This window comes from Pan paniscus, chromosome 9 (assembly GCF_029289425.2).
Source record: "Pan paniscus chromosome 9, NHGRI_mPanPan1-v2.0_pri, whole genome shotgun sequence".
Classification (NCBI taxonomy): Eukaryota; Metazoa; Chordata; class Mammalia; order Primates; family Hominidae; genus Pan; species Pan paniscus.
In genome coordinates, this window is record NC_073258.2 from 115,937,067 (window position 1) to 115,951,039 (window position 13,973).

At 37.9% G+C, this 13,973-nt stretch overlaps 1 protein-coding gene across 10 annotated transcripts in view; it reads right to left on the reverse strand.

Moving 5' to 3' along the window:
• The window catches only part of CADM1 (cell adhesion molecule 1), a 339,666-nt gene that overhangs the window by 63,684 nt on the left and 262,009 nt on the right, over nucleotides 1-13,973 (reverse strand). For all 10 annotated transcript variants that reach the window (XR_008620267.2, XR_008620266.2, XM_034933750.3 and 7 more), the window contains exons 2-5: nucleotides 12,016-12,162; nucleotides 10,250-10,402; nucleotides 3,086-3,223; nucleotides 844-1,002 (exon numbers count right to left, since the gene is read on the reverse strand). Coding sequence is in view for 8 of the 10 variants with exons in the window: in XM_034933750.3 (XP_034789641.3) it covers nucleotides 844-1,002; nucleotides 3,086-3,223; nucleotides 10,250-10,402; nucleotides 12,016-12,162 (597 nt within the window). In the remaining 2 variants the exon portion in view is untranslated. The remainder of the gene's footprint in view (nucleotides 1-843; nucleotides 1,003-3,085; nucleotides 3,224-10,249; nucleotides 10,403-12,015; nucleotides 12,163-13,973) is intronic.

The window sequence follows — 13,973 nt, forward strand, 5'->3', positions numbered from 1 at the left end:
ATTTTAAGCTACCAAGTTTGTGACAATTTGTTATGGCAGCCCTAGGAAATTAATCCAATGATTCACAAAGGGTAAAGCTTTTCCTTTATCAGACATCCAATCACTACCATCCCAACCAAACTCTGGTAACATTTCAGTATGCATACTCAAAGATCACCTTGATTTTTCAGAAGCCAAATGCAAAGTGAGAAGCTGGCTACTTAGCCACAACCTTGGCATAAGAATGGCTTTGTGCAGAAAAAGACTTTTTCCTTTTAAGCAGAAGGGTCCAGAGGAGAAGATGAGGAAAACATATTCGGTCTACAGGGCATGGTAAGGAGAAAACCTCACTCACTACAATCTAGCTTTTATTGATGAAGCCATCAAGATTGTGGCAATGATCCCAAAGAGTCGACTTTTCAACTCATTGCTCTAATTTAAGCTAAAATAGAGGAGGACATGTCATTTAAAACAAAATGCTGACGTAAATGGGAAAAAAATCCCTTCTATAAAAACTTCAGTACTTATGATGGGATAAAAAAAAGGGGAAAAATTACCCTAGATTTTGCAGTTGGCATAGAAATGATGACAGTCTATATGCAAAGAAATTAATTAAGTCACGTGTTAGAGCAGATTGAAATTATTTCAGTTTTACCTTTGGGTTCAATGTAGCATTTTCAAATCCTCATTGGCACTCTGTAATATGGCAGTACAATATTTCAATAAAATAATCCTTCATTTTTCTAGCAAAAATAAGAATTCTATGTATACTATATAAAATGAATGCATTGAATAAATGGCTTCTGAAGAGTTTCTATGTAACTGCAACTCTACGCCCTCAGAATAAGATACCAGGGTACTCACACTGTACTTCTAGATACCGCTGGGTCTGCAGGTTTCCAGTGACCGCAGGGTGCTCCACCTGGCAGATCACTGGGACCCCATCATCCTCCTTGTGCACCTTCAGCATCAGCTGACTGGTCACAGTGTACATGTCTGACCACTCTTCCACCTCTGATTTGCCTGGGGAACAGAAAATGTACCAAGACACCAGAGTTGGGTGAATTTCCATCAGTTTGTTTTTATGTCCTCCCCTCTGTCCTCTAACCCCAACATTGCTATTTTAACAAATATGATGGCAGTTACTTGGGATGAGAGTAACTTGTGGATAGTTACCTGATAAAGTGTTTATTTCCTTAATTTATGACTTTTCAACCGGGCAGCATAGTATTTAAGATATATTTCAAGTCCAAATACCATACACTATTTTTACTGAAATATATTATGTATGGTTTTTCTATCTTAAAACCTCCCAGAAAAAGACAGCTGAAAGTTGAAACATTCTGACATCTGGCTGCTCAAGGTATTCAGGAGGAGAAGAAGAAAAATGTTTTTCACCCCCCTACAACCATCTGAACTTGAAATATTGACTAGGCTGTCATGCCATTTAGAAATTCTAGGATATTATCCAAATCCCCTAAGTAATTCAACAAGCAGTAGAGTTACAAACAACCCCCTTTGCCTACTCCCATCATCAACAATTAAGAGAGAAAGTAACTAAATGGATTTACATAATTGAAATTGTAATTGAAATGTTTAAACTCTGAGACTTTTGGAAGACCGTAAAAATGCAGTGGCAGTGGGCTAGAGCAAAGTAAGATACAGGGCTTGGGGCCAGATGGGAGACACATCCAAGAACACCCAGAAAAGGAGGGAGGAGGCTTCCGGATGGAATGAATAGGCCAAGGCAGTCCCTTCCTGAACTCAGCACTCCCAGGAACATGGCACACCATTAACTTTCTTTTAATGTTTTGTACTTATCGGTACACATTTAATGGCTGAATTCACTTAGACAGAAAAGCAGAGAGGAAATGAGAAACTCCTTCCTTCCAAAACCATACCTAGGAAGTAGGAGATTAAAACAGAACAAGCTTCTTGAAACTTAAGCTGTTATATATAGATTTATCTGCTTCCAGATATAGATTTCTATATCCTCTTTCTAAAAGGGCTGATTCTTTTCTTTCTCACGCTCTTTATTTATTTAACAAGCACATATACAGCACTTACTTTGGCCCAAGTATTAGCTAAATACTTTACAACTATTCCCTCTTTTCATCTTCATAAAAATTCCATAAAGTATGTAATACGATTAACCCTATTTTAGAGGAAACTGAAGCATGCCACTAGCATTTCTGTCAAACAATTAGAGGAGTTCAGCCCCTAAGACCTTTGTGCAGGGTACTACCTGCAGGGTAACTTTGAAAAGGAAGGAATCTCAATGCAGAAATACATGCGGAATTTAAGATAACTGGCAAAAAATGGTCAAATAGGGTATAGGCTGTCTCCTTTATCTGATGCAACACCTGAGGTGCCAGGTATTTGAGGATCCAGGACTCGAACCCGGGATGGCCCAGTACAGAGGTAAAGATGATCAGAATGGGGCTAAAGGAGCTGCCTTGTACTGTCATCACAAAATCACAGCCTGCATAAGAACAGACTGGTGAATTGGGCAACTGAATCACAAATTTCACAAGAAAGGTGGTCCCTGTAAATTCACAATTAAGATGAAACTGTTAGTCCACTTAGTGCAACCACTCTTGTAGGAAAGCATATAGTCAACACAGTTGATAGTGCAATAGACGTCAGAATGACTTGGAATTTACCATACGAAAGACTGTTAAACATTTTTTTAAATGTATACCCTGAAAATGTGGGGTTCTGGTCCCCTCTAGGTCTCTGCAAAAGACAGGGTAAAAGCAATTAGAATTGAAGGTACAGACAGAGACAGCCTGAGCTCAGGAGACAGCCCTCATGAAAATTTTTCCTAGCCTAAAGAGTTGTAGTTTACAGTTTTAGTTCTTTCTGGGCATCTGAGTAGAGCGACAGCTATCACCATGAACCCTCAAACAGCAGAATGAGGACATGGATTAGAAGAATAAAATGCTTTTATGCTTTGGCCTCAGACATATTTAGTAATTGATTATAAACCATATCTAAATGAATACTTTGGTTTCATGGGCATGTTTTGTATTTCTCCATGATTTTCACAAAGGCATATCTGCTAGAATCAGCTAACTACTTCAGTGTGTGGCAATCTGCAGCTTACCTTTTAGCTCTGTGTTCCCTTTGAACCACCTGATAGTCGTGGCTGGCTTGCTGGCCATAGCAGTGCAGTTGACTTCAATCTCCTCACCTTCCACCGCAGTGTCTTTCTGGATATCGATCATCAGATTACGTGGTGGGACTACAAATTAAACATATGTGCTTTATAAACACAGAATGCATTTTTGCATTGTTGCTATCAAAAAGGAGAAAAACAGTAGACATTCCTGATGGGAATTTAAATCATCACAAGAGGCGAAAAAGAAATACAAAGTAATCATCAAATAAAGTGAGTTATGCAAAATCAGTTAATTTAGAATTTCTATCCTAAATTTATGTTATAAAATAACCAGTGTGGCTGGGCATGATGGCTATTTGTAATCCCAGAACTTTGGGAGGCCGAGGCGGGCAGATCACCTGAGGTCAGGACTTTGATATCAGCCTGACCAACATGGAGAAACCCCATCTCTATTAAAAATACAAAATTATCCGGGCGCGGCGGCACATGCCTGTAATCCCAGCTACTTGGGAGGCTGAGGCAGGAGAATCGCTTGAACCTGGGAGGCGGAGGTTACAGTGAGCCGAGATCGTGCCATTGCATGCCAGCCTGGGCAACAAGAGCGAAACTCCGTCTCAATAATAATAATAATAATAATAACAACAACCACCACCACCACCACCACCACCACCACCACCACCAATGTCTCACTCTTATCACTGAGCACATTATATCAATATAGATATTAGTCACCAGTCATTCAAAAATTAACCAGAAAGTAGATATAAAAGGGGAGTACATGCTATGGAAATGATCATCCTTACCAGGAAACCCCAGAAAGCAGTATTTCTCCTTGTACTCAACTCTTGAATTTCAATCTTCAAATGAAAGATTCCAAAGTCAACGGAGCAAAGATAAAAATCTTTGAGTCTCTTAAAAGAATCACTCACCATAAAATGCACAGAAAAATTTTGTCTCAAACCAGTTCCATGTAATCAAATAATTCATAGAGATCCAGAATGTAATCATAACCTCTGATGGATAATGTAGTAATAAAGTCCTTTGGATATGAAGATGCAGTAATATAAGAAATGCCAATTAGTTTGCAGCAATTTTCCATATTCTGAATTCCAGTGCTCCAGATTTTGGAAACCAAAGACGAAAGAGACTCTTAAGTGCTTATAAGTAGATTTACATATCAGAATTACAACCACCCTTCTGTAAGCATATTAAACATATGTGTGATAAAATGGTCAAAATAACGGATTGGGAAGTTAAAGTACTGACTATCAAATCAAGAGTATGTAGTGTGATAGTGATGGTGATGGTGACGATGATGATGATGATAAAATATGTTATCTTTTATGAAACTGAGTTGACAGTAAAATTTCATATGCAACCTTACCTCAGGACTGAGCCTGTTGAAATAAAAATCAGTAAGAATACTGAATTCAGTACAGTGAATCTAAGAATATATGTCCTGACCACCATGAATAAGCAAAGACAGTTCCGAGACTTATGATTAATAAGTTTCTCAACTCAGAAGAGAAACAAGAAATTAAATATGTATAAACATGCCATCTGATGATCAAGTTGAATAATAAATCTCTGATACTGCTTCAATAAATTATGGGATTAAACCAAGTATTTGGGATTTCCAACTGTTCTAGTCCACAATGTGAAAATTCTGCCCACAGGAAGACTTTTACACTGAATTGGAGCAGTTGAAAATTCCTATAGAGAATGATAGAAAAGTAAAAGTAAAATGATTTGTTGCACATACTTCCTTAGCAAGATAGTGTTTGGTGGTGGTGGTGGCGGGGGGTGTAATGAGCAGAGCCAAAGGATCCCTCTTGTTTGTTTCCCGTGTACAAGGAAAACAACATATTTGCTCAAATGGAAGTGTTGCTAATATGATATGGCCCAAATGAGTAGTTAAACATGGCAAAGAACTACCCTAGTTTACATTTTAAGAAAAAATAAACAAAAAGATAATTTAACATCTAATTTAGAGTTTCACATCTGCTAGCATTTTATGAGACACAGAAAGGCTTTAACAAAAGAAATGGAATGACTTCAACTAGCTGTATCTTTCACATAGTTCATCCATGCTAGATGACAGTCACGTAGGTTATAGATTTTCATCATACATACCTAGATGGTTGATAGGGGATACACAGAGAGACTAGATGTTTAGGACTAATAAATACTACTGCATTCTGAGTGCAGTATTATAGGAATATTTTTTACATGCTATTGTTAGATCAAATGTCAGAGGAAAAGCCTAAAGAAAATAAGACCTTAAAGAGTGGTATAAGAAAAAATGAAAACAACTAAGGTGTAACAAATATAGGAGTGTCTTCTCAACTAAGGAAGGAATGAAAGTAAAAAAAAAAAATACCTTTCAAGGTCCAGGAAAAAATAGGAGTGATGAAAATAATTTTTCATGTTGAAATATGCAGTGGTTCCTAATGAGAACTGTAATGGAGCAATGTAACTGATGGGATAGGAACTTAGGAAGGTGGCTCTCTTAGTATGTGACAAAGAGGGCAAATGACTAAAGCCACTGGCAACCCGGGAAATCCCTAGGGAATGGGACAGATCAGATCCCACTTTATCTGTATAACTTTGGGAGAAACACTTTGATGCTCCCTCTGTGGAAACACGGGAATCTTCTTGATGCGACAGTCCAGCAGTTGTTAAAAGACTCCTCTATGTATCTCTGTTGAGTCTTAGTGGAATTTAGCCTCAAACATACTCAGGTAGTTGTTTCCTGTGTTCCTGGATACCTTTCCTTTATTCTCTGAGTTTTCATGCTGAGCCTGGAAACCCCTTGTCTCTGTTTACCCCAAGCTTCTCCTAACCTTCACTACCTCGTTCATCTTCAATGATATTTCTCAGTGGAAAGTCTTTATTGCCTCCATTTGGTTCATAAAGATGAGGGTGTGTTCCTTCCACATTATCAATAACGTCTGCTGGTCCAAAGTAAGGAAATGAAAAGGGACAGGTACAGATAAGGATCGAGGAAAATTCACCAATGTCTCCTCCAGATTTCGTTTGGGGGCTGAGATCCTGACAGGCAGCTAGGTCCCCATCTGGATTATTTGTTGTTTGGCATTATCCAAACAACTGCAACAGATAAATTCTACTCTGTAACTCTTCAGAGTGAGTCCTGAACCAGTGCTAGTTCCTAGGATTATATGCCCAAAGCGCTGACATCATCTTCAACTTTAAGGCTAAGGTAAAAATGTGGAAAACTTCAGAAGCATTAGAAAATGTGCCCAGGTTTGTAGTGGCTCACGCCTGTAATGCCAGCACTTTGGGAGGCTGAGGTGGGTGGATCACCTGGGGTCAGGAGTTTGAGACCAGCCTGGCCAACATGGTGAAACCCTGTCTCTACCAAAAATACAAAAATTAGCCAGGTGAGGTGGCGGGCACTTGTAGTTCCAGCTACTCAGCAGGCTGAGGGAGGAAAATCACTTGAACTCAGGAGGCGGAGGTTGCAGTGAGTCAAGATCACGCCATTGCACTCCAGCCTGGGCGACACAGGGAGACTCCGTCTCAAAAAAAAAAAAAAAAAAAAAAAAAATTTGCCCAGTGTAGAAAAATGAAGGGCTTATTCATTGTTGAGATCACCATCCTGTGAAATCACTGAATGATTTTTTTTTTCCAAGCCCATAAATAGTTTTCTCAAGATTGTGACCAGTATTTCTGATCTTAGCTAAGGTTAGAAGAAGAAACAGGCATGTATACTGGGAGTTGTTTGGTTTATAAAATAAAATCTGATATTGTGAATCATAATAGTTTATTGATATGTTACAAAGCTGACTTTGCTCAGTTTTTTTTTTTTTAAGAGCAAGAAAGCTTTCAAAAATATAAATGAGGTGATTTAAATCTGCTTTTCTGAAAAAAAAGGGTTGGACAAGAAAATCTTAAAACTTATTTGGTCTATTAATTCTATCCTGTTTTTCCTTTAGCTTCACAATGTCTACTCTAATACAAAAGGTTAGTAAAGTATAAAAATCCATTTATAAGAAAAATGAATTAAAACTGCTGCTAACCAGAGAATATACTTACGCATGGTCCACTAAACAGGCACATTTAGTAAAAACTGCCTGCAGCCATTAATGAAAATAACCAAAGATATTTCTAAGGAGGTGCATATAGATGAAAACCTGAATGAAAATCACATAGAGGGAAATACTAGAAAACAGTAATGAAATGTCAAGGTTCTTCTTAGCTAACCTCAAATCTATAAGAGTGCTAATTATAAACATTACGCCTACAACATTTAACAAAAATCAGCAATATCAAGATGAGTCACATTAATTACAACAAAAGAGGAGTCTTAAAGCTGATCAGTATGTGAAATCTCACTCTAAGACCCTTTAAAATAATTAGGTTCTCCTGTTCCTGGAATCTTAAGAACGAACACTAATCTTAGAAGGACAGGACTGTGATAATATTAGCTACTATTACCAGTAACTATATTAATCTTAAAGAAGTGTATTCTCTGTCTCATTCATCTCCTCTTATGAATAGTAGTATAAAGAGAGTCCTACGGTATGTTCTGGAGAAAGAAACAAAATCGTCACAAGTGGAAGGAATGAATGAATATCCTTAAAGGCAACAAATGCATACAAAATATCATAGGAGAGTCTTCAGATTTTACATGGATAAGATCATAAGCATAATAGTAACTATAGAATAGCATAGACAACATTAACAAGTACTCGTCTCCATATCTTATAATTATGCTGAAGTTTTTACTGAATGCATCAAATAACTAATAGACACATGCACTAAAATGAGCATCTTCAACCTATCAAGAAGTTTGACAGCTGTGTAAGTATGCATGGAGTCCTTTTCAGAGAACTGCAGATAGCAACAAAGATGCTACTGTCATTCTTCATTCACTGTAATATCTGAAAACTCTAAACCTTACGAGAAAGGTTTGAATATACGAGTATCAGTGGAAATTGTCAGATTTTGGAAAATGAAAGACTCAAACAGTGATGACAACAATTTTACTCTGTCAAGGAATCCTAGAGTAAATTAAATGGAAAGAATATTAAGTGAATGAATAATATCTACAGAAAGAATATCTACTACTTTTTATACTTGAAAGTGCTACTTTCAAGTATATTTAAGTTAATACTTCTATAAAATACAAGTAGGAACCTATTACTTCTAGAATAATCAGACCTCCAAAAGGATTACAGGCATAATACCTCTCAAAATTCTAGTGCTGGCACACTGGCTCCCAAGCACATGGTGTATTCGGAGCCAAACTGATCCAAAGCAGTTGTTTTGAGAATAAATGTATCAGGCACCAGAAAATGACAGGCAGTAGTAACTGCTTGCCAATGGCTAGACATACGCCTGAAAACAAAAGATGTGTGCCTTTAGGAAAAAAAAAATTTTTTTTAAACAAAAGCATTCGGTATTTAACTGAAAACAACCTAGACTGGAAGACACAAAGGTTGTAATTTTAAGACAGAATTGTAAGATTTATTCCGAATTCTAAGATTTTTGGTTCTTACTGAGTGCTTTGTAACCTGGGCAAGATGTCTAACGTCTGTTATTATCATTTTACTTCTGTGAAAACAACATATAAATACGTAAAGGTATATGTAGTAAAATACTCTGAAAATTCAAAATGCCATAAATAGATTTTATTTTATGACTGTCACTTTTGTGGAAATGCCATAAACGATGATGAGTCAAAGGGTGGATGAGTGGATGGTCAATTTGAAGTCTATGCTGCTAATGACTTACTCCAATAAGCAAAGAGCATTTTCAAATACTCTGATACAAGCAGACAGACAGAAAACTTCAAATTTATGCTTGCGAATTTGGTACATCTGCAAAATACCAAAATAGTCATCCCACTAAAACCTCCCATGCTTACTATTTCTACAGGTCTAATCTGGATTAAAACCACAATAGTGACAAATATGAATACGTGAAAGCCATCTATCATTAAACACAGACCAGATTAGAAATTGTATGGACTGATTTTAAACACATCTTTCTAAAATTGATACTCCTCTTGTCAAAAACATATATGTGAGCATTAGGGTTATGTTTTAGCTTAATGAATAAAAAAAATTTCCCTTCTACAGCTGTGTTGAAGTAAAGTAATGAGGCAGCAGCTCAATATGTACATCCATAAATACATATATGTGCACACATACCAAGCAAAAATGTCCTTCATATTTATCTTTCCTCTTTAATCTTCCTATCATTACACCGAAAAGCTGCAGTCTGCCGCCTCAAATAGACTTTGATTCATCATCTTCCCGAAGGTGTAAATCAGAGATCTTGCCTCATGCTATAGTGTATGTCCTTGAAAATTCAGTTTCAAGAATCCAAATCAGCTGGTGTTATGCAGTAGAGTAAGCTTGTCTAAAGGTGACTAATTCAGACTACCTTCAACATAGAAATATCTGCTGACTATATTAAAATTGAACATGGAAACCTGGCTACTAGGATTTTGCTGAAACTCACAATCTGGTGATCATAAATGAAGACAATCAGCTCACTGGAGGTGTACCTAGCAGCCCGTCAACAGTTCTTTGCTTATTATCAGTTAAAGTGCTCTTAACTCTTTTATGTCCAATGACTGCAATTTGTGGCAAAGTATATGTTCATGGAGTATGATTTTTTTACAGCATAATCTAGAGTATAAGCAATAAACAAGGCCGTAAGTCAAGCCAATGAAAAGGAGATCAACAATATTAAAACGAGGATGTAACTCAGAAGGAAAAATCATTATGTGGATTTCATAACTGAGCTCTGCCATGGGGTATAGATTTGGTAGCCCATCTCCCCTTCTCCTGCACACAAGGAAGAAAAAAATCCCGGTAGTTAGAAGTAATAACATTTCATGTGGTGAGTGATTCATTTGAGGGCTCTAAATTCTCTTGATCTTTGCTTCTGAAGCTTGAGGGTTGAAACCCAAGAGCAGGTGGAATCTATAAAGACTGCTGATTGCCATTCCTTACAGCATTTGGTAAAATAGGCTATTTTTAAAATTCAGCAAGATGGGTGGTGATTCTTCCTGAAACAAGTTTGAACAGGAGAATTCACCATTAACCTTTTCCTTGCTGCTGTAAAAGGGCCATCTCTATTCCATTTCCCCGGGTAAGCCCCACATGCATTTCTTACCCAGGACTGTGATGGTGGTGTAACTTTCCTGTGGGGGATCGGTATAGAGCTGGCAAAAGTATCTTCCTTCATCAGAAATTGAGACGTTTGTCAATGATACTTTGAGTTCACTGCTAGAAAAATTCAGCAACTGAAACCTGCTGTCCTTCAAAGCTGTGAAACAAAACAGAGAGTTAGTGATTGTGAGAAGGTGGACGGAGAGTTTATTTTCCTTAATTATTTATTACATCTTGCTGTATCTGATACTTCTTGACTTACTATTTTGGGTGTTTGCAGTAACTTCATGTAGACAAATAACCTTGTCCAAAGGAAACTTACACATATCAGTGTATGTGTGAGTGTGTGTGTATGTGTGCGTGTGCATATATATATATATATGCACACATATATATATATGCACACACACCCAGCTACGCACCCTTCTAACTTGGCACAATTCCAAATGCTGTTTTCAGCACTTATTCATACATGTTTTCAGGTTTTATACTAGAGATAGACAAAAAGAAAACAAAGGGAAAAAGCAGGTCATGAGTCCCCTGAAGCAGGGAGTGCCAGGGCCCCCTAGCCTTTGGGCACTGGAAGTTCAGGGACTAGGGCCTACAGCCTTTTAAAATGCCTCAAAAATTGTAAGTAAGGCCTTCAAAAAACAAAGGTTTCAAATTATGAAACAGAACTAAAAAAGCCTTCATATTAATTACAAAAGCAACATGAAAAATTATTTTAAAAACTTATAATCTAATAGCAAAATAAACCTAATCAACTTGGATGCACCTTAACATATTTGAGGTGGAGCTGCCAAAAGTGGATGACCTCGAGCCTACGGAGGCCTTAAACTGGTCCTGTGGTTTCCTAAGTACATTTGGCTTCACAGTATGAAACTGATTAAGCATTAAGCAGGAAATCAAAATCACTGCAAAACTGATACATGTGGGCCTCTTATTTAGTTCAAATGTTCTCTTTCAAAATCCTTTCTTAATTTTGGCAAAGACTAACTTAGTATATGACAAAAATTAACTTTAAGAAAAGAAGCTGGCTTATTTCCTTTTATCTTCCCTCAACCTTTTAAATGTTCCTTAGGTTTATCAACGTTTTCCACAGGTCATGAATGACCCTGAGGTATTGGGGAGGAAGGGGACAAGCAGCTTGGAAGAGACATGCTTCGCTTTGGTTAGGCACCGATGCTCTCCAATAACAGTTTTTGGTTTCTTTTTTTTTTTTTCAAAAGATTTGATTCTTGCTCTTACTAAGCCCTGACACTGATATGAACCATTTCTATTCTATACAAGTCCGTTGCAATTTTGTTTTTTGTGATATTACATTTGGAAAGATTTCAGCATATGGACACTTCTATATGCCAAAGGCTATGATGAGAGAAGACTTGGTTTTATGCTTATAGGCATTTATTGCCTTGGAAACTTCAATCTTCAAACCAAAGGGATTACCTTTCAGAATGCTGTATTTTCCTTGCCTTACCCTGTTGAGTTGTTTGTGTCAGCTAAGTATTTGGGACTCGATTGCAATTCACCTTGAATTACTACAATCAATTTCTATTGCAAAGTAAGACTGCCTTACTTTTAAAAGGGGCCATTCAAGGTTTCTATTAAGTAGAAAGATTATGATTGCCTGTTTCTTCTTCCCTCTAAAGAACTGACTAAACTTTAAGCATCTAACATTAAATTTCAAAAAGGTGGCCTTAGCAATCTCTTTATCAAGACAACATGTAGGTAAAAAAGTTGCCATCTACAACTATAGAGATGGAAACTTACGCCTGAAGTCCCTGAAATAAATGGTCTGCCTGTTGGGATTCAGTAGCTGAATCACAGAGTCGTCACTCTTATTGACTTGGCAACTGATGGTCGCAACCTCTCCCTCGATCACTGTCACGTCTTTCGTAAACAGATTCTGCCCATCACCTTAAAAAAAGGGAAGAAAAGGTCAGAGGAAAATTTCCATCAATTAAAATGTGATCAGTGGGATCTATTAAAGTGGGAACTAGGCATATTAGAAAATGAACACAAGTAGCAACATTTAGCATGGCTCTAATACCTTTCTTCGTAGTCTACAAAACGAGTCTATTAATCGAAGACAGATCAAGGGACAAAATACAACTAAGCCTGGAATCATCATACTCTCAAAAGCTGTGATACAAAAGGTTTCAGCCTCTAGTACTTTGTACTAGTTGCGTAGTATATTGAGGAGGTATTGGAAAGGTCAGAGTACCAGCTTTTGTGAATGCTGAATCTCTCACAAATGGAGTAGGGAAGATAGACACAGCCAACTTTAGCTTACCTGCCCTTGAGCTAAGCTATTTGGTCAGCCTCACAGAAACTCAAGGAACCACTTAATAGAAGTAGGTAGGAGGGTTCAATAAATAATCTCGTCTTGTTAGTTGATGTTGACAGTCCCAATGTATAGGCAGTTCATCGTGTGTGAGTGAGTGACTCTTCGGGATCTCGATGAAATCCTGGGAAGGCTTAGGGTTCGGAGTTTGTTACTCTGCTCTCCGAAACTCACACCTTCATGATTCACCCAAAGCCCCAGGCATCTCTGAACTGTCACCCCTATCTGCAAATCACCCCCCACCCCCTGCCAGCCATTTAGAAAATCTCCCTCAGAACATGTCAAAAAGTCGAGGCTTTCAGATTCACTGATATATAAGGATTATCTTCAGATCTGCCCTAGTTTGTTGCTTCTAAGATTAGTGACGGCAGCCTGGGCCACCTCATAAATGTCCTAAATGATCCACCGTACAGGTAGGAGGAGAAGTGAGTTCAACTCAGAACCAAAGGATGAAGTAATTCTCCAGTGTTCAATGTCACACCTGGCATAGTAGGGGATACAGAAGTATATGCTGTCCTAGCCTTTAAGAAGCTGCCACGTGGGTGAAAACCGATACCTTATCCCTACTTACAGAACAAAAAGTGTGGTATAGGCAGTAGATGTAATGGTCAATCGGGAAGGGGAGAGAGAGAGACTGCTTTTTAGCTGTGTGATCTCTGGAAAATTAATTAAAGTCCCTGAGCCAGTTTCCCATCTGAAGAATGGGGATAGTAATTAAAAGCTATCTCACAGGGCTGATGGGGGGATGAAAAAGGATAATACATATAAAGCATTTAGCTCTGTGTCTAGTTTCTATAAAAGTGAATAAATGGCAGCTGCTGCTATCATCATCGCATCATAATTTCTCTAGACATCAAATACAAAGATTTATGAAGCCATTATGCATTGGGAGTAGTGTGGATCCAAGAATAAGGCTCCTGCTCTCAAGGACCTCCCTCTGCAGCTGTTTTACACCAACTCGGGGCAGATTATTTGCTCCTTAAAAAAATGTTCCCACATAAAGAAACAAAGGTCAAAGATAAATACTCATCTAAAGAAAATTTGAGACAGTATAAATAGAGATGCAATTAGAATAAATGGAAGGTTTCCACCTGCTATCATATTTCTGTTGAAGGATCCTTTTTTTTTTCTCTTTGCTAGGACACACTGGGAAAGTGTGAGAGGGGTGGCTAAGATGGCTCTAAGCCAAATCCACCTAGAAATAGACCAGCCCCTGGCAGAGGATTAGAAAAGAGGAAACTAAAAGGATAAGGAAAAAAAATCATTAGAGCCACAGATAGACAAAAATTTCTGATGCTTGAGGAGCAGACCAAAATGAAACCCAACCTCGAGCTCTATGATCCAGGGAATTAACCCAGGTGTGAGAATGCAGGCCCACCGGGCT